The sequence below is a fragment of the Talpa occidentalis genome, unplaced genomic scaffold (assembly GCF_014898055.3).
Source record: "Talpa occidentalis isolate TD23 unplaced genomic scaffold, MPIMG_talOcc4v2.1 talOcc4.7, whole genome shotgun sequence".
NCBI lineage: Eukaryota > Metazoa > Chordata > Mammalia > Eulipotyphla > Talpidae > Talpa > Talpa occidentalis.
The window spans coordinates 64289896-64317783 of NW_023605083.1; the positions used below are offsets into that span (position 1 = coordinate 64289896).

The following is a 27888-nucleotide window of genomic DNA, read 5'->3' on the forward strand; positions in this document are numbered from 1 at the left end:
GGATTGTGGCAGGTTACCTAACATCTATCAAATGAGGCAAAGACACCCGTATTCCTGGATTCTCATGAGGATAAAAGTGGATGGTCTGTGCTGTGTCCATTATAATGCTGGCATGGGGGAGGTGCTCAGGTAGCTTGTCATCTCTGGATGAAGCGTGAACATGTTCTTGCTCTGCAATCCCCTTCCTTGGGGCCTCCACCCATGGGCGCATGGCAGGTGTTTTAAATATTTTTTTAAATTTAGTTGACTTTTTTGGTGTTGTTATAAAAGTAATTCATGTGCATTATGAGAAAACATTTCATATAGTTGAACGAGGAGAAGGAAATTAAGTTCACCCTTAAGTCCAACACCCAGAGATAACCATTGTAACCATGTTGGGGTGTATCCTGTTAGGCATTTGTTTATATATACATATATCTTATTTGCAAATTGGGGTTCCAGGTGACAGACTTTTCTAACTGGCTTTTTTCCCATTTAACAATGTAGTGTGTACATGTGTCCATGTCAATAAATTTTCTTCTATGCCATTGTATTTAGTACGTGCAGAGAATTCTATTTTGTCAATGAAACAGTCTTTATTTAAATAATCTCCAGTACTTCAATGTTTAGATTGTTTTAATTTTTTATTGTTATAAAACTTGAAATAAAAATCCTTGAAACATAGTATAGATGTTTCGGATTTGTAGGCAGTCATATCTAGAAGTTGTTTTGGTTGTAGCTTTATTGAGATATTCACATGTCAAATAATTCATCCTTTTAAAGTATACAATCTGGTGGTTTTTAGTATATTGCCAGATTTGTGCAACCATCACTGCAATCAAATTTAAGGCATTTTGTCATCTCCAAAAGAAAATGGTACCCTTTTGATGTCATCTACCAGTCCTCCACCTACTCCAGCTCAAAGCAATCCGTCCTCTACTTGTCTCTATGAATTTGCCTATTTTAGACCTTTGGTGTCAATGGAATCATTATAATATTTGGTCTTTTGCAACTGCCTTCTTTCATTTTGCTTGTTTTCAAGGCTCTATTATTGGCATGTATCAAAACGTCATTCCTTTTTGGTGGTTGAATAATATTCCATTGTATGGATATACCAATTTTGTTTGTTCATTCTTCCATTTATGGACATTTGAGTTGCTTCCACCTTTTGGCTATTATGAATAACACTGCCATAAACCTTTGTGTGCAAGTATTTGTGTGGACATATGTTTTCATTTTTCTTGGGTAGATACCAAGTTGGGTCAAGCAATAACTCTATTTTTAACTTTTTGACGAACCGCTAGATTGTTTTCCAAAGTGGCTGCACCATTTTGCATTCCCACCAACAGTGTAGAGGGATTCTAATTTCTCCATATCCTCTCCAATACTTGTTCCTTTCCCATATGAAAAATTATAACCACCCTATGGGCATGAATATTATAGTTTTGAGTTGAAAATTTTGGATGACTATCACATCTATAAATTTTTAAAATCACTTTTTGCCTTTGGTGTTGTATTCATCCCAAGATTATATAATACTCCCTATCCATCCCTCCCCTCACCCCACTCCCGAAATTTATGGTTTTATTTTTCAACTTTAACATTTTAGTCTGTCTAGAATTTACTTTGATATATAGCATACGACAGAATCCTTTTCATTTTTCGCAGTTATTGTTCCTATGCCTGCATATTATGTTAGGAGGAGTTGTTTTTTTCTCCCCCATGCTCACATATTTATTCTTTAAAGTGGTATTCAGTATAATTCTATTCAGTTTTTCCCTTCTTCTTGCCCCTCCCACATCTCACTGACATTTGATTAAAATCATATTAAAACTATACATCGAAAGGGGGAATATTGAAGTCTGTATAATACTGTCTTCCCACCCAAGAATGAGATTATGTCTCTTCATTTATGCAGTTTCTTTTAAGATCTCTCAAGTTCTGAAAAAAAAATCTTTCATATAGGTCTTGCACATTTTTTAATGTGTAAATTTAATGTATTAAACTTATTTGAGGATATTAAAAATTTTAATTAATATTGCAAATGGTGGAATATTTATTGAACATATATGTTCCTTAACTGATAATATATTTGTGCAAAACTTGTATGTACCAAAAAATAAAGTCTGAAACCTTACAAAACTGAATAAAATAAAGAAATTTCCCCATTCCTCAAATCCTTTCCCCATCAATACCACTTCTATAAGTTTGGTGGGTTCTTCCAAATATTTTCCCAAGCATATAGGTAGACATGTGCTGTGCATTATTCTCCTAGATAGTATGTTGTCTGAAAATTTCTAACTCATTTTTTGAAATTTAATATGTAAATCTATTACATTGGTGCCTAAAGTAGTCTCTCTTTTTGCTAGACAATGGACCAAATTTATTTAGCTACTCCCCTACAGACCTGCAGTTAGGCTATTTCTAATGTTGTGATGTTACCAGCAATGCTGGAGTGGATTCTGTCTCCCTGCACCTTTCTCTAGGATAGAGTGACACTCTCCAAAGTGCCCTGCAAATGCTTCCCTTTAAAGAGTCATCTGCCCAACACTATTGTCATTAACACTTTTACAGATAAGAAAACAAAGGAACAGAGAGAACAATTTATGTTCCTATTAATAGTGAATGAGAATGTCTGTTGCCCTGCACCTTACCTGTTACTGCTCCTTTGATTCTTTGTTGGTTTAAGAAGTGACGAAGCTCTTTTTAATCTTAACATGTCGCTATTTCTCAGTGAAGCTGGGCTTTATTTTAAATTAATCATTTATTTTTCTTCCTTGGCTTGTCAGGTCATCTCCTTTGCCCAGTTTTCTCCTTGGACATTAGTTTTATTTGTAAGAACCTTTTAGATATTTAGAATAGTACCCGTTTGCCTATTATCTAGGTTACAAATATTTTTCCAGTTTGTCATTTGTCAATTAACTTTATTTATAGTATCTTTCATCATTCAGAAGTTAACATTCTTTCATAACCAAAGGTTTTTGTAATCAAGTATTTTGGGGAGGGAAGGGGTAGAAGGTGTCCTACTTTCTAAGGCCTTTCTCACTCCAAGATTATAATGAATATATTCTTCTATATTTTGTTCAAGTACTTTTATCCCATTGTTTTTACATTCATATTTTTAATCTATCTGCAATTAATATAGTTCCTTCTATCAGATGGAACACTCATTAATTTTTTTGCCTCAAATGATTAACCAGTTTTTCCAAATCTCTCTTTTGAATCATCTTGCCTTTTCTCACTTATTGACCAAATTTCCACGCACATAAGTGAGTTAGATTTTAGTGCTTTTGTTTCCCTCATTAACCTGTCTATTCCTACCTCAGGAAGCTTCATAATATGTTTTAAACATGCTCAGGCTACTCCCTTCCCCATTATTCTTCTGCAAAATTTCCTTTGGTGTTATATACCCTAAGACTAGTCTGCTGGTGGTGTTACCCTTACCTTTTTTTAATTTTTTGTAGAATAAATGGGGTGTAGGCCAGAGGTGCCAGAAGCTAAAGGATTCACCAGAAACAGAGTGGGAAGCAGAACAGGTGGATCTACTGAAATACACTGCTGAGGGGAGCAGCAGGCCAGACAGGAGAGGTCTGCTCTATCATATGTGGGTCAGCTCCTGGCGGGGGATGAACACAGGCCACAGCAGTGATAGCGCTAAGACTTAACCCCGAGGCCACCAGGGAGGTCCCTATCCTTCTTACCTTTCTCGCAAGCATATTTCAGTATCAGGAATGATACCAGCTTTGTAATAGTTTGTCGTCCCTCCTATTGAATGTGTCAGTTGCTCATACTTCTCTTTGCTTTCTTCCAGGTCTCTTGTTGAAATCATCTGGGATTTTACTTTATGATTGTTACTATTTTTAAACATTACTTCTATTATGCTCTAAGAATCATTTACCTAAAATTGCACTTTATTTCTCAATGATGTGACTGGTCGTTAAGTGTCTAAATGTCTCTGGCTGCTCTGCTCGCCTGTCTCTTATAAGTCACATCACATCGTGCTTGCCTTCTTGATCTTGATTCATTTTTGTCGGGAGACTATTCTTGAGTAATTTTTCCAGAAAGGGTCTGTGGGTGGCATACTTCCTGAGTCATTGTAAGTTTGAAAATATTTGCCCTTGGATTTGAGTCATCTTTTTCCCAAGTACAGAATTCTAGGTTAAAAGCTTTTCTCCCCCAGAAACCTGGGAGCCACGCTCTGTTTCCCAGCATTTAGTGTTGGAAGAGGCACAATCCTCACTTGGTTCTCCGAAGTTTCTTCACGGAAACCAGCAAGATTTCTCTCTCCAGTCTTTGGAAATTGTACCCGATCATTTCTGGCCACTTGTTCTCTTCAGGTAATTTTTCCTTGACTAAGGGGGTAAGTCCTTTCAGTAGGAAGGCCCACATCTTCTCTTTGTTCAGGGAAATTTTGTATTTTTGAAATTGTTTACTTTTTAAGTGTTCAGTTTCCTCTCTTGAAGTTTCCTATTACAAATAATAAGATGATTAATAATAATAATAATAATGGCACGATTATTTATCAAATGTGTTCTAATGTGTAATCTGCCCAGCACCACTGATGAAACACAAAGGAACAGAGAGGTTAAGTAGTTTGTACAGGGCCTCACAGTTAGGAGGTGTAAGCCATGACCTGAACCAAGACAAGTGGCTCCAAAGCTCATATTTTTCGCCATGGCCCTATACAACCTGCTGGTCAACTTCAACTTCCAGATCTGACCTGAATCTGACCTGAATCTGACCCTCACCCTAATACCCTTTGGTGAAAATTTGAGTGTGGAAACTAGAGACTCTATAACCAGTGGGAAGAAACATGGGGGTGCTAAACATCGGGACAGTGACCAGAGGGGAGCTAGGATTGTCAAATATTCCCCAGTGAATTCATAGTGGGACATCTGTGCCTTTCCCCATTAACCCTCAGTCTCAGCCATCCTCTTCAGGCCTCATTCTGTCCCTGGGACTACTGGTCTCTGGTGGATCTCCCTGTGCCTGTTCCTATTCCTCTCCCTTCAGTCACCTCTCTTAACATCAGCCAAGGTGACTGTTCCTATAGAGCAAACCTGGGCACTTTCTCATTGCTGAATGTTTATTGAATGACTGCATGAATGAGCAAATAATTTCAGAGTGCTTATTGTATATCAGACATGGTGCTAAGTATACTAGTGATCTAGTATTATTAGTCAGGAATCTTCCAGTTGCAAGTGACAAAACCCAGCTCAGATTACCTTCAGTGAAGAATAGAATTTATTGGATGGTGGAGGGTAGGTTTCAGGCATAGCTGGATTCAGGCCCTTGAGCATTGTCATCAAGAACTGGCCTTGCCCTCTCTATCATGTGGTTCACCTGCCTGTGCTTTCTCCTTACAGGTAGCATTGGCTTTCTCCTTACAGGTAGCATTATAGATACCAGCAGTGCCAGAGTTGTGGCCTTACTGTTTTACTCCCTCATCATTTCAACAATAGTCCTGGGCCTGAGACTCATTGGTTCTGGGTGGCTCGTGCACCCATCCCAGTTACTGAGACAATGGGGTGAAATACAACCATTGCGGCCTGGGGACCTGTGCATCCCTGCAGTGGGAGGTGGGTCAGTTCCATATGAATCACCTGGTTCGAGAGTGAGGGAAGGAAGGGTAATGCCTCTGATGGCAAAGAAGGGAGAATAGAAGCTGGTCAGGCAAGATCTCTGATGTCTCCACTTGGTGATTCATCAACCAACAAGGCTCATCCCCACAGGGCTACTGGTCTAGTGTGGTGGAGGGACAATTGGAGGACAGACAGACACCAGCCAAATGTGAATAATACATTATAAATCGGTGATAATTGTGACCAAAGTTCCCATGAAAGTGTCTATCAGGAGGACCCGGTGAGGGACATTTGGAAAGCTTCTGAGGCCAGGGACAGGAGTTGGGGTATGGGAAGGATCATGAGAGGGGCATGAGAAAGGGGATGAAGGTCAGATGTGACTGGAGGACAGTTTTGACTGAGAGGCTGTGTGAGAAGCCTGACCTTGATCTTTGTGTTAGATTTGTGTTGTGGGGAATGGCTTGGGGAAGGTCAAGGCAAGAGGCAGGAGGAGAGACAGTTGTCCTCACCTCTGGGAAAGGTGCTGGTGCCTTGGATGAGGGCGGAGGCAGTAGGGATTGAGAGAGATGAAAGATGCCCATGGTACGCAAGAGGTGGGATCCACAGGACTTGGTGATTAATTGGATGGGGAGTGTTTGGGTGAGAGATGACACCTGGATCTGGCTCAAGCCATTCTGTGAGCCAGGAGCAGTGTGGACGGTGTCACAGTCCCACCATAGTATGGGTGCCAAGGCCGTGATTGAGGCCTGGTTAGTGAGTCCTCCTGGAAACAGGCTCATTCCAACCAGGGTTTCTTAAGCCACCTGTGGTGAATGCCCTTATACTGTTCATGGATGAGATTCACATCACAGTGACTTCTCAGGAACCGTATTCAATGAGACCAGTCCACTGGTGTTGCATTTGGATGTCATGCCAATGTTAACTTGCCATGAAAGTTTCCAAACACTCTTAGTTTTGCTAGTCATCTTACTGCAAACCAGTTGGTGCGTCAGTACCTTTCTGTAGGCCACACTTTGTGAAGCACTGATCTAGTTCAACTCCAGACTCCAGACAGGGAAACTGAGGCCCAGAGAGGGCATTGGCCCAGGCCTCACAGAAGGCGGCAGCAAGGCCAACATTTCAGTCCAGCCTTTCCCTCCTGACCGCCTGTTTTGGTGGCCTGGGCTTCAGCCCAACAGTCCAAGCAGGGAGTGAACTCGGGGGAGTGTGTGGATGAACTCTGTCCAGCAGCCAAGGTCACAGGGCTGGCTTCCACATATCTGAGTCAGTGGCTCTGTGCTGAATACTTCCCAGGAACTTGGGTCGTCAGGACACAGCCTGACCCTGGAGCTGGCACAGGCACAGTGGGTCGAGGATTACTCTCAGAAGCCTGAGATCGTAGGCCAGCATGGGGTTGGTTGGACAGGAACCAGCAAGGGAGATGGTCATGGTTCTTGGCCATCCTTTGCTGCTACAGTCGCCAAGGTCAGCCTGATGCTGCTGAGATGACTGCGATGTGTGCCCCAGGCTAGAGGCAAAAGCCGGCCAGCTTGACAGGGGGACATTTGGTCTCCTGCCTATTGGTGCCTGTGGCCGCCTTCTTGCTGTGGTTGGGAGACGCAGCTCCTAAGTGTCTCCGGTGAACCCATTGAGAATTGTCCTTGCAGCCTGAAGCTGCTGTGGTAGAGGCAGATGGCAAGGGCAGAGGCATTCAGGGTACATGAGATGGGGGGCCGAGCTTGCAGGTGAAGTGCATAGGCCTTGAGCCAGACTGCCTATTTTGCCATGAAACTGCTCTGTACTGGAGTTTTCCATCTGTAAGATGGGGGTGATGAGGGTAGCCTGTCACTCAATAAATGTTCGAGATTATTAGCTGCTTGTACACACCAGGGGCCATGTTAGGTCCTCATCTGTTAGACTCTCAACAGATACCACCCATTTAAGTGTAGTCTGTACGCCAACCCTCTCAAGGTAAATTCTGCTCCTTGACAATGATAGCAAGAACAACATAGCAGTGAATGCTCCTACTGTCTTACTGTATGCCAGGCATGCAATGCGTCTCTATGCCATTAAGGCAGGTGAGAAAGCCTCCATTTTATAGATGAGGAAGCTAAAACTTGCCTGAGATAAGGCACACTCATTTTTTTGGAGTCTGAAGTCTGTGTTTCTACTCCTTTAGTGAGAGAGTCTAGAGGGGCCTGGAAGGGGCCAGGGACGGGACTCGGCCTGGGTTCTATAGACTACAGGCCAGCACTCCCTGTGAATCTAACCCTGACGATACTACTTTTTCCCAGCAGGCACCCCAGCCCTGGCAGTCTGTGCCCCAAGAACCAGGCACATGCCACCAGGAGAGGCCAGACCACAACCTCCACAAGCAGTGGGGGAGTGTGTTCCCTCCCCTGGTGTGAAGGTCACAGAGGCCAGAACACAGTGGGCAGGACAGTCCCTGATGGCAGCCTCAGTTGGGCTCAGCGTTGCCCACGGGCCAAGTGAGAACCCAGGAGCAGGCTGCGGCCCTGTCTGTCCGCGTCCTTAGTTCTGAGCACAGCTCCAGCACATAGGAGGGATTCTCATTTATTTGAAGTACTGAATAAATGTCTCTTGGCAGACTCTTCAGTGGAGAGGGCCTTTCTGCAAGGAGTCCATAGACACCCACCTAGGCCAGGACAGTGAGACTCAATGAATAAGAGCCCAGAACTTCCTAAGTGGGTTAGCTGATTCAAAGCTTAGGCTGGGGTGGGCAGAGACAGGTAATTGCACAGTTTCTTGGGCAGAGTCCTCACCTCTTCTGGAGCAGGTTCATATAGCTGCAAGGCTCTGTGGAAAATGAGGCCAGCATGTCCCACCCAAGCTCTCATGACCCCAGGTACCAAGCACAGACCTGGCCTTTTATGTCCGGGGCTAGTGAAAGCCCATGTAGCTGCTCGTGGGGTCTGGGGGTGGTCTTAGTTTGCCAGACACTCTAGAATTGCTGGAACCACACCTCTCCCTGACTTGTGCCCACTTCTGCCTTTGTAGCATCACCTCCCCCGAACCTGGAACAGAATCCCAGTGGACTCTGGATCAGAAACCAGGATGGGGAAGTTCACTAAATCACTTTTCTTTGCAGAGGGCATTGGCAAGACGTATCCTCCCGGCCAGTGGAGGCTGCCTGGGAGAGGTGGGTGGTTTCTGTCTGTGCACGGTTCTTGGTGGGCTCTGGAGAATGCAAGCCTGGGTATATGGTACTTGATGCAGTAGGGGCAGCAAGGGAAGTGGTAGAAGCCTGGCTGTGGTGTGGGCTGCAGGGGCACCTGCCTGTCCACAGTGCCTGGGCTGCATCCTACTGCTGCTGCGTATCCCACCTGGGCCCTCTCTGGAGCCTGGGGCTCTGCTCTGGGGGTGCTGCCGTCCCAAATGGGAGGTACATACACACCAGCTCCCTGCTGACCTTCCCTGGTCCCAGCCCTTGGAGCTGCTGCCGCCAACTTGTCTGAACAGTGAGACATTTGCTTGCATGCCTGGGACATACAGCCAGCTTGCTTCTCATTTCCATGGGCTTACCCGTGCAATGGTGCAAGGCATGAGTGAAGTGGACTGGACGTGACCATAGCTTTGTACTTCCTACTCTGTGACCTCTAGCAACTTTTGTGATCTCTCTGCCCATCTGCAAAATGGGGGCATTAGACATTATATCTGATAGGGTTATGAAGAATTAATGAGTCAACAATCCGGAAGTGCTTTGAACAGTGCTGACACCTACTAAGTGTCAAGTAAGTGTGTGTTAAATGAATTATGTGGATCAATAAATGGGGCCCAGGCCCTGAGTGCTCAGGTGCCCATCCCTGTGGCTTGGAGGCCACAGGATTGCCCCATGTCTTAGATCCCAATTCCTCCCACACCATCAGCACCGTCATTTATACAGATCTGACAAGTGTAGGGGTGCAGAGAAGGAGCACTGAACTGGAGTTAGCAATCCCTGGTCCCAGTCCTGCCATTCAATTGCTCTGTTTCCTTGGGAATGGCCCTCCCCTCTCTGGCCTTGGTTTCCCTCACTGTAAGTGGGGAATAAAAGCAAAAGATCTCCTAGGGCCCTTCTGGCTCAGATATTTTGTCTGTCAGTGACTCCCCCAGCCTCCCCAGGGTGTGCACTGCTCCACTGATTTGTGTCTGGGGCCCTGGTGAGGCAGAGGGCAGTGGCTGTCCCAGGCTCCTGCAGGCACTTGATGCCAGGGCACTAAACTGTACCCTTTCCTCATTCTATCATCTGGAGCACGAGTGAATGTATTCTGGATCTGTTCAGGACCCAGCACTGTGGGTAGGCAGAGTTTCTATGCCCATCGTGGCTCTGGATCTAATTTGGACTCATGAGTTGGGCTGTGTGGTTATGTCTGCTCCTCGCACTCTGTGCGTGCAGGGCCCAAGTCTGTGTTCTCCACCACATCCCAAGGGCCTAGGACAGAGCCTGGCATGTAGTTGGTGTTCTGGAACTATTTGCTGATTGAAAGCAGAAGATTCAGGTGAAGCTTGAGGGCTCCTCTCAGGTCAAGGAATTCAATATTCAGGTTGTCCACTTGAGGAAATCTTGCCCTAAGCACCAGAAGTTCCATCCAGGGAACCTGCCAGTCACACTGGGAATTGGTCAGCCCCATTAGAATTGACCATCTTGAGACTCATCTCTTTTGTTTCTCTCGGCAAAGATGGGTCCTGCTTTCCAGGAGCCTGCAGGGGTGACAGCCTTCCAATCTGGAAGGTTCTTGGGCCCTGTTAGGACTGCTTTGGCTCTGCCCTCAGGGACCAGACAAAACATTGACTGGCTTTGTAAGTGATGGACTCAGGTGAGGACTGTCTGGGTTAGCCCTGATAAAGGATGTTTTCTTACACCATCATGTGTGTATACGCAAGTTTTTGTGAGCAACAGAAAGAGGAAGTGGGAGAAAGGCAGAGAGATTAATATTGGAGAGGGGGTGCATAGGGACAGCCCTTCAGCCCAAGGTGACCAAAGAGGTGAAGTAGGAAGTGAGGTTAGGAGTTCTGCCTTCTCCATTTTTCCTGTGCTGACATCCCAGGGTGCTTGTGACTCCAGTAGGTAGCCTGGTCAGGTTGGAGCTGGCCATGGGATGGACACCCCCAACTCTGTCCCAGGCACAACTCGGGATGCATTTGTTGATATCAGACAACACATCCCAGTAGCTACAGCCACGGCTTCAAGCAGCTTTGAGTGGGGGTGGGGGGTGCACGTGAGTAGAAGTAGAGGCACTGGTCTGTCCTGGCTTCGTAGTCAATTCCCTGTGTGAGCATGAGCAGCTTCCTCTGACAGTCTGTATCTTGGATCCATCATCTATAAACAGGATAATAATAGTCTGCATCTCACAAGGTGCTGGAGGATTAAATTAATTAATGAAGGCCAGGCTCTCGCAACAGAGCATGGCACAGAATCACTGAGTCCTCTGTTCATTCCACAGATAGGCAGGCTAAGTGTTGTCAGCTCCATTTCACAGCTGAGCAGACCGAGACTCAGAGATGGGCAGGGGCCTGTGCAGTGATGCCCAGCCAGATAATGCTGGAGCTGGAAGTAGAATTGGGGACCCTGATCCCCACGGTCTCTCTGTTAGGGGTATCTCCTTCACTCGTGACCCTAACTCTTGGGGTTGTTGTAATGCACCCCCCTCTCAGCCATTGTCTGGGGTGGGGGGAGAGGAAGCCGTCCCCCTCCCCCACTCTGCCCGTCTCTGATTCCCCAGAGTTTCGCACACAAAGGCTCTAAATGGAAACATGTGTGTCCAGCTGCACTGGACGGTGCGCGGGGAGGTGACTGAAGCGGCCGCTCCCCCGCTGGGCGGTCGCATTCTTCGAGTCAGCCTGTGTTGGCTGCAGGACCCTGGGTTAAATTGCAGCCGCCCACTGGGATGAGAGCAGCGTGGGGGTGGGGGCGTGACGGGGAAGCCTCTGTGATTGGTTCTGTCCTGCTGGGGAGCCGTGGCCAGTGGCTCTGCACTGCCCCAGCCGGGTAGCCCTCAGGATGTGTGTGGGGTGCAGCCAGCTCGGAATCCCAGTGCAAGGGGGTGCTGCTGTGAGCAATGGATGCCTCTCCCTCTGGAGCAGCTCTTCCGGGACCAGCCAGGGCCCTGGGGATGGGCGACGGGGGTGAGTGTGCCGCCCAGGAGCCGGCCAGGCACCTCGCAGGCTAAAGGACCCGCTGGCCCAGGACTCTTCCTCGAGGCATCCTGGACTCCTTCTCGGATGAAAGTGGCTTGAGAAATCAGTTTTCTATTTGATGGAAGAAAGAAATCCAGCCTCGCTCCGGAGTGGTGACAGCCGGCTGGACAGGGTGTGTGTTTGGGAAGGGAGCTGGAGGAGGAGGAGGAGGAGGAGGAGGAGGGCAAGGAAAGGGGGAGGAGGAAGGGGAGGAGGAGGAGGACGGGTGATGCAAGGGCTTGGAAAACGCTACCTAGATGTGGGAGGTGGAACCTGGTCATTCGGTTCTGCCTTTCCCAGCAGGTATCGCTGCCCTGGGGAACTTGGGTAAGTCCATAAATAGCTCTGCTGACACAAAGGCGCTCTGTCTGGGGAAGGAGCCGCTTGACACCGCCGCCTGCCCGCCGCCCTGCCTGCCCGCCCGCCCTCGGGAGGAGCCAGGCGGAGACCCGGCGGGCGGGCTGGCAGGAGCGGCAGCCAGGAGTCGCCTGGGCCCCTGCCGGAGTGTGGTGGGTAGGTGCTTCTGTGACAGGGGGTGTGTGTGTGATGGGCGGGGGGCTCTTGTCCAGATTGCCCTATGCTCCTGTTTCCATTGTTTCTTCCCCAGGGCAGCCATTGATGGGCATGTTGCAACCAAACTGTTTGTGTTGGACTGAGACAGCTCTCTGTGTGTGTGTGTGTGTGTGTGTGTGTGTGTGTGTGTGTGTTTCAGGGGGCGGGGGTCCCTCAGGGTGAGGGGCATGTTTCTGCTGTGTGTGTTCTTCACTTTTAGGCTGGCCAGCGGCTTTTCTTTCTGGGAGAAAGGAATGTTTAGTGACCACAAGTCGGGACACTGCATGGGGAGGGAGCACTCAGCCAGAAGTGCTAGGATCACATCAGGGATGCTGACCGCACACCAGGCACCGTGCATAGCCATTCCTGCTAGTTCCCTGTCAGGGAAGGAAGTGGTCTCAGATGGTTGGTCTCAGTTGCTGAAAGCACAAGTCGGGATGCACTGCCTCCCGTGCCTGGGGTCCTTTGGGAAAGGTCCTGCCCCGGCTCTCCTGCCTCCAGCTGAGACCCACAAGAAGGGGTCAGGTTAGGGAACTGCTCGCCCCACAGAGCCAGCCACTGAGCAAACAGAAGCCAATTCTTAAGTCAGTGGGCCCACATCTCTACTCTTGTCCCAAGGTATCCAGGAAGAGCCCTCTGCCCTGGCACTTGAGGACCAAGGAAGAACCTGGGCACAGAAAGGGAATGTGCCATGTCCAAGTTCACACGGCAGGTCTCTGGCTGAGCCTAGAGCAGGATGGAGGACTTCTGCTGCCTGGATCAGTGAGCATGGGTTATGCGGTGTTGTGACACTGACCTGAGCTCCATAATTCAGCACAGAATGTAGCACCCCTGGTGAGAGATGCCTAGTCAATACAGGACCACCAGGCCCTGCGTGCAAACTTGCCACACCCATCCAGGCCCTTATGACTGGCGGGCTTCTGGCTACCCCCTCAAGGTAACTGGAATGGCTATATCCCTTGGAAGGAAGGAACTGCTGGGCCTGCCCCTCCAATGCCATGGGATCTTAGCCAGGGCACTGGAGCCAGAGTCAAAGTTTCCACCAGGGCCCCTGGAGTCCTCCATACCCAGCCAAGGGGCACCTCCCCTCTTCCCCAGCGCTAGCACGTGGCAGGGCATAGCCCAGGGCAGGCCCTTCAGGGAGCCAAGTTCCACATCCAGCTGGCTCTAGACCCAGCCTGGCATCAGAGGGAGCAGGGGGATGATGAAGATGAGGCAGCTGAAGCCGGTGACTTCCTGCCATCAGAGCTTTGAACCAGAAATTGTTGATGGGGCTTCAGATTAGAAGTACTTAGTATCAGTGAAACCATCCTCACCTCCAGCTCTCTTGTCTTTGCACATGTTATTCCCTCTGCCTGGAAAGCCTATCTCTTCTCTTCTTCCCAGGTCCTACCCAAACTTCCATGACCGGAGCAAATACTCCAGCTGGAATCTGTCTTTTCGGGGTGGCACCCATGGTGATTACTCTATGTCCTAGTTGTGTGGGATGGGGGCTGTAGCATGGTAGCAAAGGGCCAGGATGGGTTTTCCTGGGGGACAAGGACTGATGTCCAAGTCAGCTCCTTCTGACCATCTCCTAGCTCTGCTTGGCAAAGAGTGGGTACTACAAACTCTAGGGGCCTGAGGAGGGGCCCTGGTTTCTACATGTCAAGTTGCTCCCCTTGAGCCAAGGCGTTGCCCTTCACAGGAGGTGAGGCGGGGAGAATCTTGGCTTTACCTGGCTGAGCCCACAAGGAGAGCCCCTTCAGGGGTCGTGCTGGGCCGAATGGTGTCCACATACAGCTTGGCCATGGAAGGCTAGCGGGGCCTCCCAGCTGGATTGAATGCCATGCTCACAGTCCTTTGCTTAGCCTACAGCAATTTGGAGCTCAGCTTGGGCCCCCTTGGGATGGTGCCAGCTGGGGAGGCGGATCTGTGGGCTGGGGCATAGTTCTCAGTCATTGTCTGGCTCCCCTAGAAGAGGCACAGCTGAGGAGGAGTGCCTATGCCCAATCAGGGTCTTGAGAGCTCTCAGAGCTTCTTCACAATTGATTTCCTAAATCCTGGAGATGGCTGAGTCCATTTGTCTTCTGGACAGATAGGGGACAGAGCAAGAGAAGAAAGACTTGCCTGAGGTTTTATGCGACTCAACAGCGGAGTCTCGGAACCCATGTCTCTGACACCCTAGCCCCAGTCTCTCTGTGTCACACCAACTGGATGACTCAGTACCTGAGTTTCATCTTGGTTCCCCCTTTTTTAGGACAGCAGTGACATGTTTCCATCCAGGATCCCTGGGCTGGTTGGCTAGAGCCCGGCTGTTTTCTGAAAAAGCAGTGTGTGCTGCAGAGAAAGCCCGGGTTTGGCCAACAGGCCAGAGACTGGAGGTACATTCTAGACCCTGCTCACTGGATGGTGTCTGGCAAATGTGCTTTTCTTTCTTTTTTTTTTTTTTTTTTTCTGGCCCGGCTTCCCCTTTGGAGCAATCAGGGACTGGACCAGGTAGTGCCAGACCCCTTCTGGCCATCCAGTTCTTGAATTCTCTGCAGCCCCTCTTCTCTTCCTGGGTTTCAGGAGTCAAGGTCAAGGCCAGGATCTGGATGAGCAGGGAATCAGCCCCTAACCTGTTACTCAGGCACTTCTGGGTGGAAGGCTTCTCATGAGAGCTGGAGCCCAAGCTGAGGCTGGGAGGTTTGTTGTTGTTTGTGGAGCCAAGCCGTTTCCAAGATGTCATTGCTCAGGGAAAACCATCATTCCTCCCAGGGATAAACAAGGCTGCTTATGGCTCAGCCTGCTAAGCCCGGAGAGGCTGGAGCCACTCACAGCAGGCCAGCCAGGCTCAACCCCAGGGAGCTACCGCCACCCCCTGCACAACCAGATGCACCCAGGCATCAGGATTGGGGTGTGGGTGAAGACAGGGTTGGGAAAGAAGGGTGCTGGCCACCTCCTCCCCACTTGGGAGATCAGAGCTTCCAAGCACAGAGGAAGTGTGGAAAGTGTTCCAGGATTCCCTCTTCCTCTGGCAGCGGGCCTAGGTCATCATCCAGATGTGTGGAGAGCTGCCAGGTGTGCCCTCTGCTCCAGATGGTCCAGGGCTTCTCCCCTCTCCCTGCCACCATGGGCAGCCTCCCTTTACCTGGTGCTGAGGCTCAGGCTGCTGCCACTGCTCAGGCTGCTGCTGGGAAGCTGTCAGTGGCTCCCGACTTAGCAAGACAAGGGTGGGCTAAGTTATGTGGAGCTGGCACACACAGCCAGGGCGCTCTCAATTACCTCTTGGTGCACTTATAATAGTAGAACCTCAGACACTTGGGGTAGGGTGGGTAAAGAAATTGCTGGGCATAGCCTCTGGGGGCCAAATGACTGGCCCCAACCTTGACAAAAGGGTGACAGCCATCAGGGGGAGAACTATGGAATGGAAAGTGACATGAACATGCTGCTCCTCAAATTAAGAGTTGTAACCGATGGCCATCCAGGACACTACAACTGCTCAGACCTAGATTTGTAGAGTTCCCAGTTGATCCATGGTGACTCCCTTGTCCTCTGTGCCTGCCCGCCTTCCTCCACCCCTCCCTTCCACATGTGTTAGATACGTACTAGGTGCTGCGCACTGGCCAGGTACTGGAGGTGTAGGTGAAAAAGGCCTAATCTTTCACCTAGTGCTGGGCATGAGCATGTAACGGATGGCCAACAGTGCAGCTTTGATGGGGAGGCTGCGGGAGGGGGAACCCTGGGAACCTCCTTGGAGCCATCTGCCGAATGTGAGGCTGAATCTAGTTGCATAGATTCTTGTTCATCCCAGGAGCAGAGCTCTACACCAGTCTAGCCATGCCCCTGAGTGTAGATGTGTAGGTGTGAGTACTGCTGGGCCATAGAAATCATCTTTGTGTCTCCAGCCACATGTTCCTTCCTATCCCAGGAGAGGATGTGATGTTGGGAGTAAAAGCATGGGCTCTAGACTTGGGGGGTGACTTCCTCACTTTACATTTGTGTGCCCTTGGACAACACACCAAGCTTCTCTGTGTCTCCTTTTCCCCAAGTAGAGGCCTCGCTACCTAGGGCTGAATGAGACGATGTGTGCATGTGAGTGTTTCACACGCATAGACAGAGTTCAGAGTGCCACCAGCATCCCACTCATGGTGGCTGCTACTGAATGAGAAGGTGTGGGTGGAGCAAGCAAAGCATGGGGCCCGGGTGTGACGCAGACCAGGCACTCAGTGACCAGAGGTGGCACAGCAGCTTTCTTGCAGGGGGAATCAGCTAGAATGTGCTGTCAGAGATGCTTGCATAGATAAGGGACTCAGGGAGGAAGAAGCCACTGTCACAGCCCAGGGAGCACGATGAAGTCGTGTTCATTTCTTAAACTTCTAAACTGAAGCATAACGTACTTAAAGAAAGACTAGAAGTATAGAGCCCATGGATTTCACAGAGTGAACACACCCTCCAGGTCAAGAAACAACTTTCCAGAACACTGGGAATCCCCACCTGCGCCCCCTTTCAGTCACTGTGCCTGCCAATATTAATGCCTATCTTGACTTCTCTCGTTGATCACTGTTGCCTGTTTGTGGAATCATGGAACATTCTTTCGTGGTACCTTCTTTCAGTCAGAGTTTTGATGGTGAGTTTTGACAATGTTATTTACGATGTTGTGTTTTGTTGTTTCCCGTTGCTCTACGGGATAGTGTTGTGGGAATACACTGCGATTTCTCCATTCTGTCAATAAGCCTGTGAGTTGTTGCCAGTTGGAGACTAGGATGAATAGTGCTGCTGTGGATTTTCTCGTACTTGCCTTTTGATGCACTGTACATACTTTTCTGTTGGGTAAATACCTCAGGTTTGCAACTGCTGAGTCACAGAGTTGTATGTAATTAGCTTTGGTAGGTACCACCATATAATTTTCTAAAATGGGACAGCGATACACCCTCCGTAGCAAGGCATAGCACCTGTTGCACCACATCCTCTCCGATATAATTGGCATTAGGTGTGATGATAGCTAGTTGTGGTTTAATTTGCATTCCTTGATGGCTGAGGTCCTGCCCCTCTTCTTGGGTAGATTGGCCACTCAGACAGCCTCTTTGTGAAGAAGTGCCTGTTCCAGTCTCTCCCCCAGTTTTCTCTTGAAATGCCTATTTTCTGATTGATTTGGGGGTGGGGGTTTTAAACATTCTGGATTTGCAGCCATTGTCACATAGACACATTGCAATTATCTCCTCCAGCTCTGTGCCGTGCTTCTTACTCTGCTCAGGATTACCTTTTGAAGCATAGCTGTTCATAGTTTAATGCCTTCTGACTTGCCAGTCTGTTTCTTTATAGAGAGTGCTTATTGAATCCTGTTTCTTGCCTATTACAAGGTTATGGATATCGTAACTTGTGTGTTGTTTTCAGTTTCACATTTATCTCTAAAACCCACTTGAAACAGGATCTTATGCACAGTGGTTATAGAAGCCAAGATTCCGTTTTTCTGCATGGATATCCAACTTATTTAAAAAAAACCCCATACTTTCTCATTGTAGGGCAATAGGACAATATCACCTTTGTCAGAAATCAAGGGGCTATACACATGTGGGTGAGTTGGGATGTGCAGGATGAATAGGAGTTCACCAGGTGGACAAGGGAGGCAGGGTGTTCCAGTACAGTGAGCACAGGTTTAGAGATGCCTGGGAGTAGAGTGTGTCTGGGGAACTTCAGTTCAGGCTGACTAGAGCAAAGCGAGGAAAGAGGTGCGGTGGAGAGGCTGATAGGCAGAGGCAGAACCTGCAGGATAAGTTGCTGAGCTATCCCAGAAGGATGGAGGGGTTTTAAGTAGGAGAGGAATCTAGTCAGGTTTGTGCAAGGAAGATGAAAGAAGGTCCCATGATAAGAGGATGCGTTTGGAGTATATTGTAAATCCAACCAAACTGAGTCTAGACATCACCTACCACAGAGACAGAGGGAGTCTGCTTTTGTGGGGGTCAGTGGTGAAGGCCACCAGGTGCTGGGGTCATGGAAGGTGACCTTTGGCTTCAGGGTTGTGACTGAGTCCAACAGCCTATGTCCACTCCAATGTCTTCAAGTGAAGGCACCTCTCCTTCTCCCTCCCCCAGTCACCCTCCCTTCCCCAGCACCACTTATCCTAAAATAGGAATATTTATTTATTTAAAAGATTTATTTTTATTTATTTATGCATACAAGAACTGGGGTGTGGAGGATTCATTAGAGACAGAGTGTAGAGGAGATCAGGCAGATCTACTGAAATACACTGCTGCAGGGAGCAACGGGTGAGACAGGACAGGTCTGCTGTGCCATGTGGGTCACTTCCCTGGCCGGGGATCACACTCGGGCTTGATAGTGCTGAGACTTAACCCCTTGTGCCACCGGGGAGACCCAATAGGAATATTTATTAAAAAAATAAACTGGGGTTGACAGATAAGACAGGCAGATCTCTGGAAAGGGGTGCTTTTGGCATCTCCTGTCCCCCATAAGGGGACCTGGCCTTACCTTGGACCCTGAGATCCAGCCTTTCCAAGTTGGCTGAGATTCAGGGCTGGACAGACTGGGAATGTGACCCAGATGGCCGAGCAAGTTGTTCCCGGCCTCTCAGTGAGCTAGACAGCACCGGCTGAGGGCCATGCTGAATGCAGGTTCAACTCCATCTCCACCCTTCAGGGCCTTAGGTTTGGGTCTCAATGCCCAAATGAACAGGAATAGACAGATTATAGGCCCCCTGGGTAGGGCTGTTATCAGGGTGAGGATAAGTCAAGTGTGCACTCCCAGAGTGGGGTGCAGACGAGAGCATGAAGACGGGATGATAAGTGTGATAGCAGGACCTGAAACCCACTGTGCCAGGTCCCCGTAAGGGACTCTTTTCCTTCAGAGCTGTGTTGTAGGTACTCTATGCTTATATTGCCATTTTATTTATTTATTTATTTATTAAAAGATTTTATTTATTTATTTATACAAGCACTGGGTACAGTCAGAAGCGCAGGAGGGTGAGAGAATTCACCAGAGCCAGAGCAGGGAGCAGAGCGCAGAGCAGGCAGAAGGACCGAAGTACACTGCTGAGGGGAGCAGCGGGCGGCAGGAGAGGTCTGCGCGCCATGTGGGACCCTCGCCGGCGGCCGGTTCCTATATTGCCATTTCAAGATAGGAAAATGGAGGTTTGAAGAGATTAAGCAGCTGGACCAAGGGCACCAAGCTGGGAGGTGACAGAGCCAGGATTTTAACCCAGATTGCTCTGTTTCCAGATGCCGATATTTCAGCTGCATTCGGCTTCCCTTCCCCACCTCTGGATCTGAAAGTTCTCCTTGTTCTCCAAGCCATTGCTTGGAGTTAAGCCTTAGATTTTGGGTTGGCTCCTGGTGCCAGGCGTCAGGTCACAAAGAAGGCCCCCTCTGGGCTGGCTGTGGGCTGAGCGTAGCTGAGTAGCGGGCCCTGCCTCCTGCCACCCCACCCCCACCCCAACCCAGCAGCCCTGCAAGGGAGGCTCACACTGACTCAGCCATGGGCTTAGGTCTTGTGACCATGGTGCTGTTTGCTTTTCCCTGGAGTCCTCCTTGGTTTTGGTTTGGCCCGCTTAGTGGAGCATCACTGGGAAGACTCTTGCTTCCAGCTCTCCCTACCCATGAACTGGTCCACGGGGGGTAACAGTTTGGGAGGCTCACCAAGGCATGGAATTCTGCACCCCCTCACCCTCCCACACCCCACTGCCTCCAGGGGAATCACTCTCCAACCATTTGGGGAAGAGCAGTAACCCTGCATCTGGTATTGTTCACCACTGCCTAGCACAGTGCCTGGCGCAGGGGGGGTCTTTTGAAGGAAGGAAAGAGGAAGGGAAAAGAGATCACGGGGTAGTGGAAGGAGACAGGCGCTGGGGCCAGGCTGACCACGGTTTCCTTCTGCCTCCCACTGCCTCTTGCTCTCCCATATAGCGCAGGTTACTTAAGCTCTCCAAGTCCTAGCATCCTTATTTGCAGGACGGGATGGATGATGCCTGCCTCATGGGGGTGCTGGAAGTGAGAGAGTGTAGGTGAAGCTGTCACAGCCCCTGGTTTTCTAGTAGATGCACAGCGGAAGGGCTCTCTCTTCCCTTCTGCCCCATCTTTTTCAGTATTTCCTGTTTCTGCCATCTCTAGCCCCACCTTCTCTGTCTTTACAGCACCAAGTAAACACGGCATTCAGGGTAAAGTCCAAATTCCTTAACATATCCAAGCTTCTGCTCTATGGAACTACTTCCTCAAATGTTCTTTGCTGTCTCTGGCCTCAGGCTAGACATCTTCTCCCACCCTTCCCCGTTACCTCCTCCGTGTCCCATCCAGTCTTTCCTGCAGCTGCTCCCCTTCCACAGCCCCCAAGCTGGTGAATGGGAGACAGACCTAGACCATTTATTTGGTTCTCTCCCCCACAGACCTCACACCTTTGGGGACTGGGACGTGTCTTGCCACTGTTTGGCTGCTCTGCACAGGCCCTGGCGCGTGGCTGCAGCTCTGTAGTTATTTGCTGAGTAACTCTGGGGATGGGAGTGGAGGAGAGTAAGCCAGGGGCAGCTCCTGATGAGCCAAGCAGGGCCTGCCTAGGGCTGTGAGAGCAGGCAGGCTGGGCACTGGAGGAGAGCAGAGATGCTCTAGCCAGGCCATCCTGGAGCACCTACTTGGGGCTCGCGGGGTGGGTAGACAGTGGACTTGATGAAGTAGAGGTAATAGGAAAATGAGATAGTCTGTGTGCACACACAGATCAGGCAGAAAGAGGGTGCTGGGTGGGCAGGGGAGTGGTGGGGGAACGCACTGGTGAACTGTTTCCTGAACATTGAGCCCAGGGTAGGGGTGTGGCTTTTCTTACCCCTGATGCGGCATCGGCTACTACGGGCACAGGAAGAGACTAGGCAACACCCTTCTCTCTACTCCAGTGCCTCTCAGATCAGCTGGAGGTGTGAAAGGGATTTAGGGGCACTTTGGGGTGCAGGGGGCTGGCAGAGAGTGAGTCCAGGTCTCCCCTGCCCCCCACATTGAAGCAGTGGTGTCTGAGACCCGTGTAGACAAGAGGCTGGGCAAGGTGGTGATGGCAGGATGCCCAGTGGGAAAGAAGCTTGGCGTCAGGAGGGGGAGAGACTTGTTGGCAGGCTCCGAGGGCCAGGCCTGAGGCATGTCCCTGCTGGCTCAGCCAGATGGCTGTGCCCAGAGTGGGGATGGTTTTTAAGAGGGGCTCCTGTCGTCCCCCTCCTCAGGAGTTCCTCTTCCCCATATATTGACTTCGTCCTGACAGTCCTGGGCTGGGGAACTGCTTCTCCTCTGTGCCTCAGTGTTGCCTCCAGTGGAATAGGTACACTCCCTGCTGTGGCATGTTACCCTCCTGAGCCCCTGACAGATCGAGGTGGTGTGGGATCCTTCAGGAACAGAGAATTTTCACTCCGCTGTCAGACTGCTTCCTCTCTCCTGCCGTTGGGCCTCTGTGTGCAGGGAACACAGAGGGACCACTGAATAGTGGACTGGCCACTGCAGACAAGGGCTTCCCACTGCATAGGGAGCACTGAATGCTGGTGCCGGTGCCGCACCAGCTTCTGTCTGGATACTAGTCTTGATTCTGCTGTGTCACCTTGGCCAATTCACCTCCCTTCTCTGGGCCTCAGTCACCTTGTCTTTTAGCTGGGGTTACTCCCCTGAATTATCTGCGGGTATGGGGTTAGAAAAAAGTCAAGATATCCTGGCCCTTCTCTTAAGGACTCTTATCCAGTAGGCCTGGGTTTGGCCCAAATCTAGATACTTTTTCAATGTCCCACAGGTGATTTTAAAATATACCTCTTTGCTGAGATGGTCTAGATCAGTGCTTTTTAAATTTTAATGTTAATGAATTACCTGAGTTGTTGGTAAAAATGCAGATTCTGGACAGAGGCCTAAGAGTCTGTATTTTACTTGCTCCTACATGCAGCTGGTGCATGGACCACATGTGAGTAGTAAAAGTCTGCATGGTCCTGTGAGGCTCATTGGATCACTGGTACACTCACTCATTCATCATCAAACACTGAAGAAGGGAGTAATAAGAGGTGAGGCTAGAGGGAAAGGCAAAGCCCAGAGTCTTCCGGGGCTACCGAATTTGAGCTTTATCTGGAGGGCCCTGGGGAGTCACATCAAGGTTTTAAGCAGAGGCACAATAGGGTCAGATCAGCTTTGAGAAGGCTTCGCTGACATGGTGCAGAGTATGACCAGAGGGATGTGGGAGTTCAGCATCAGTCCCGAGGGGAGATGGCAATGGTCTGCAGGGAGGTGGTGGCAGTGGAGATGGAGAAAATGGAAAGATTCTTTTTTTTTTTAATGAATAAATTTTATTTTTTAGAGCAGTTTTGGGAATTGAGAGGAAAGTACAGAGAGTTCCCACATACTCCCTGGCCCACACAGGCATAGCCTCCCCCAGTGGAAAGATTCTTAAGATTTTTATGATCAAGAGGATTTGCTGATTGGCCATGGGGGGTGGAGGGCCAGGAAAAGGAAGAAGGTTTGGGTATCTGGTGGTGGCATCGTTGATACAGAGGTTCTGTAGAGGAATGGATGGGGAAGACCTTGCCTCTGCTTGGGGGCACTGGGCTCAGCCACACAGGTTCCTCTTCCTTCCACCAGTGTGTAGGAACCCTCCCTGCCCAGCTCTCTATCTCAGGGTGGTTCAAAGGGTGGCTTGTCCCACCTGCCCTTTCATTCTCTCCCATAGCACCTTAGAGTTTGCCTTCATGATGGATCACAGCTTGGATTTACCGCAGGTTTCCAGGGACAGTGAGTTGGTTTATGTCGTCATCCTGTCTAGTCCATAAGCTCCCCCAGGACGGGGATCGTGTCTGTCTCGCTCCCCATTGTACCCACAGACCCCAGGATGGTGTTGAAGAGTAGTGCTCCTCATCTAGACTCAGGAGACAGGTGTGGGCTGGCGGTGTGAATTGGGCATCCTCAGTAGCGGGTGGTGCAGATGGTGGTTGTAGCCTGGGGAGGAGATGGGCTCATGAGAGGGTGTGTGGGGCTGAGACAGAAGGGGTTTCGGACATGTTCCAATGAATGAGCGAGAGGCCCAGAGGAAGTGGAGAAGGGGCCACGGGGGGAAGTCCAGGGGAAGATGCCAGGCCGTACTGCCGAACTGGTGACTGCTGTTTACCAGGTGCTTCGGGTGCCAGCTCACCCAGCCCTCCCACAACACTGTGAGGAGCTACTGTGAATCCCATACTATGGCTAGGGAAACTGAGGCACGCAAAGAGGTTAAGTTCCAGGACTCCCAGCTGTGAAGTAGGGGTCACTACCTAGAACTCTCGCCATTGTAAGGGCTGCCTCCATCCTCCTGGACTTTTCCAAATCTATAGTATTCGGGGCAGAAGAAGAGGAGAGAGCCTGGGGATGGAGATCAACCCTGGCAGAGGCAGGGTGCTGGCTCTAGCCCCTGGGTGTCAGGAAGATAAGCCTGCAGGAGCTGGACCAAGGCTGGGCTGGGGGCAGCTAAGTTTTGGGTGAACAGCTGAGGTTCCAAGAAACCAGCATTGTGCTAGAGACTGGAAGCTGGGAGCTGCTCAGCAGAGTGAGCTGAACTCGAAGGAGCACCCCCATCTCTGAAGGCAGGCCTGCAGGTTAGTGCTGGGACAGGATTTCCTTTTTTTTAAATTTTTATTTATTTTTATTTTATTTAATTTATATTTTTTAATTTTTTATTTTATTTTTATATTCCCCATACAATTGCAACCCCCTTATTTTGACCCCAATCCCTCCTTTCCCCGCCCCCCACCCCCCATAGTGTGTCTCTGGTTCATAGTTGTTTGTTGATTTTGATTTTTACTTTCTTATAGTTATTCTTTTTCCTGGTCCCTTATTTAAGTGTTCTAGATTCCTGCTATGAGTGAGACCATCCGGTATTTTTCTTTTTCTTTCTGGCTTATTTCGCTGAGCATGATCCCTTCCAGCTCCATCCATGTTGCTGCAAATTGCATGTGTTTACCTTTTTTGAATGCTGAGTAATATTCCATGGTGTATATGTACCACATGGACAGGATTTCTAATAGTCTCTCCTTTACTCCAGCAGCTTCCCAGTTCACAGAGCACTTCCCTGTCCTTTCTCAGACTTGGCCCCCTCAGTTTTCTGGCGCAGAGGGACAAGAAGCATCCTCACCCCATTTCATGGCCGAGAAAATCAGAAGTGATAGCTTGCAATCACACAGCATGGTATAATGGAGTGAGGGTTCCAGCCCGGGTCTTCTGGTCTGATATTAGTACTCTTTCTGAAAAATCCTAGTTGCCAAATCCAAGTGCCATCCTGAGATGAAGATAAAATCCATTTCCCATCCTCTTACCCCTGCCCTCACCAAGAATAGGAAGTGGTTTTCTGATTGCAGATGAGGAACCCAGCATGTGTAGATGTGGTGAGTCATTTCCAAATTACAGCTGCAGGTTGACTCTGGGGTCAGCAGACCTGGATCCATACTTCGTAGCTGTGTGCCTTTGGGCAAGTCACTTCTAGCAGCCCACTGGTACCCCCAACCCAAGAGCAGGTGGGCTTCTGCGGGGAGGCACCGGAGACACAGCTGGTGTGAGTGGGCAATCTCTGGGTGTCATGCCTGCCACCCTTCTCAGCCTGTTCCAAAGCCTAAATTGGACTGGGGAGAGGATTTGATTAGATCCTAAACAGCAGCTCCATTTAGAGGCCTGGTTCATTTCCTGTGTGCTTCTAGCAGGCCAGACATGGATAGAATGAGCCCTGGTCTGGCCAAGCCAAGGAAGTGATGGATGGTAGAGATACAGACTGCCCGCAGGAGGTAGGCAGCTGCATTGAGTCTTCTGAACGCACGCCCTGGAGGAGCAGGCTGGTGTCTCTCAGCTGGATTCTTGTTACCCAAACCTGCTGTGACAGCTGTCTAACTAGGTGTCCCAAGCTGCCTGCGCTTCCTCCTTGGAGCACTCGCCACACTTGTTAAGAGCAATTGTCCAACCTCTGTGGATTCTGCTCAGCTGAGGGCAGGGATTGTGTTTGACTGGCTCTCTACTGTCCCCCTCAGGCCTGACTCAGTGCCTGGAGAATGGATACACACAGGGGTGCAGACCCATCTGGCCCTCTCCTATCCCCATGTCCTATTGACACTGCTCAGCATGGTTTTTTGCATAGATTGGCTGTGCGGGTGTCATTTCGTAGCTCACAGGACAGCCCCATGACTGACATCCACTCTGTGACACACTCTTAACTTTATTGCTTCTCCTGTCTGAATTGTCTCACTTGTCAACCCCAGACTTCTGAGGTTCCCTGTATTTGCTCCAGAAGCTGCCTCCCTTCAAGGCATCCCCAACCCGGCTCTCCCAGGAACACTGACTGGCCAGGCCCAACATGCCTGGAGGCTTGTACAGCCCCATCAGGAGTATGGGAGAGCCAGTGGGCTCCAGTCCTTGTTGGGGACGGTGTGGGCTGAGCCCCAAGAGTGCTCACAGTATGCTCCCCTGTCCTCACCCCTGGGGACTCCAAACACTTACATGGAATGTTACAGGGCAGAGAGAGGGGCACCCCAAAGCCCGCAAACCTGCCTGCTCTAAATAGGTTCTGCCATCTGCCTCATCAGCACAAAACATATGCGACTTTAATGAAAAGGAACTTTAATACAATCTGTAAACAACACAGGAAAGACAAAGAATATAGTTTCTAAATCAAGCACTCAAAGTTACCCGTCCCCTCGTGGGTAAAAGTCCACCCAAGCAGGGTTGGCCCAGAGCAAGGCGCCAAAACCTGCCCCAAGTCTAAAGCACCTTCCAGCGGGGACCCATAGAACAGGGTCAGAAACAGACAAATTTGGGAGGAAAAGAGCAAAATCAAAATCAAGATAAAAGCTGCCATTGTCACCTCCCAACCACATCTGTGTCACCCAGTCCACGGCCAAAAGGCAAGCGCAGTTTCTTCATGTGTCTCTCGGCTCCATGCGCCTCCTCCAGGTCTCCTTCTGGCTCCATCCTGCTTCCTTCCTTCCTCCTCTCCTCTGTAGCTGCTTCTCTTCTCTTTACTCCACCCTCCTTTGGAGCGGGGTGGGGCAGGAAACCTGGAACTGCCCCTTTTCCTGGGGACCACCCTGTTACAGAAGGGTCCCAGGAAGCAGGGAGACACCTTGGGACAGGAAACATGAGTGGCTATGCCGAAGCAGCCCCTGATCTCAGGAAATTCCCTTAACCTCGGGACCTCATTGTCCCCATCTCACAAATAAGACGAGACTATCACTAGGCATCATTTTGTCAAATGTGTCTTGGGCCACAGTCTGTGGGGAACATTACAGAGAGTCCTGTGCATCTGGTGTGATATCCACTCTGTTGCAGGTGAGGAACAGGCCTGAGGGTTAGGAGACTCTTCCAGTGAAGCAAAACCCAAGTCAGACTGGGACAACAGGGCATGGAACCTCTCAGCTCTGAGAGCCCTCTGTCCAGGTCCTGGGTGCTTTCGTGGCTGTGGGGGGGCAGGGGCAGTGGGCCTGCCGGCTGCCTCCCAGCTTTGTTTGGTTTGGCCTAGGTTTAGGGCAGAATTGGCAGAGGCCGGCTGACTAGCATTTCTGGCTTTGGGCCTGTGGCGAGCCTGTGGCTACACTTTCCTAAGGGGTGGGCGGTGTCAGGCAGCTGCCATCTTTGGGACAGCCCCACCCACTCACACCCCAAGGAAAGGGGAAACTGTGCCTGGTCCCCCACGGGACCATTCAGCAACAGCCCCGGAGGATACTAGTTGTGCTTCCTGCACCCTAACCTGTGCTCCAGCCGCTAGCCGGGAGTATCAGAGGCAGATGGAGGTTTGCCCCAGGGGAAGGGTGACTTGAATATGGGGCACCAGTTTGCTGGCTGGGGATGGGATGGGGTGGGGTTGGTTTTTTCTATGGAGAATGCTCTCTGATGGGCGGGGTGGTGGTGGGGAGGGAGACAGGCTGCTATGGGGACTGAGATCACAGGAAGGTTTGGGAAGAAGGAGCCAGAAAGCCCAGGCTGTAACCCCAGCCTAGCCCTGATTTGTGTGGAGTGCCTTTGGCAAGTCCCTAGGGGACTCTTAGCTCAAGGGCGGGGCTTTCTTCAGTCTGATGGGGCTCAAATTTAGTCTTTAGTTTCCAGCTGAGATCACAGTCGCCAACTTTGATACTGGGTGTCTGACAGAGTTTGCTTCTTGGGGTCGGAGGGGCAGATGTGCTGCTGTTTGAAGTCCATGAACTCAGCATTTCCCTCTAGAGCTGTTTTTTAATCACTACGACTACCACTGCCACCATCATCCTGCTTAAGAGCTCTGTCCTCGCTAGAGTCTATTTTCCTGGTTTGTCATTTGGGCACATGGTTTACCCCATGTAATAGGTGAAGAGCTTGAAATCCAGAGCTTTAGATTCAGTGGCTGGATCTACCTCCCACGCCCTGTGATTCCACGCTGGTCCCTGCTATCTCTGAACCTCTGCTTCCCCATCTGTATGGTGGGAATTTGGGGTCGCTGATGTTTCAGGGTTGGAGGCAATGAGGTCTGAGGGGTCCTCGGGTGGAGGAGGGGCAGCAGGATTTCTAGGGCAGAAAGTCTACGGGATGGGTGGACACCTGTCTTTTGCTGAGCCTGGAGCCAGACCCTGATCAGGACGTCCTGGAATCTTCTGAGGCTTCCCCTCCTGAGCTCAGCCACACTTTCTGCTGGGTGTGGGGAGGGGCATTCACTTTTACAC

The 27888-nt window shown here is 50.0% G+C and overlaps 1 protein-coding gene across 6 annotated transcripts in view; it reads left to right on the forward strand.

Moving 5' to 3' along the window:
• Positions 1–27888, forward strand: part of RGS3 (regulator of G protein signaling 3) — a 140329-nt gene that overhangs the window by 95265 nt on the left and 17176 nt on the right. Inside the window, exon 1 of one of the 6 annotated variants that reach the window (XM_037493569.2) lies at positions 11433–11850. The exons of 4 other annotated variants lie outside the window; for them this stretch is intronic. In XM_037493569.2, the coding sequence (XP_037349466.1) occupies positions 11797–11850 (54 nt within the window). In that variant the 5' untranslated portion in view covers positions 11433–11796. Of the gene's footprint in view, positions 1–11432; positions 11851–11947; positions 12045–27888 lie in introns of those variants that run through there. One more of the 6 variants, XM_037493570.2, reaches the window with a different exon arrangement.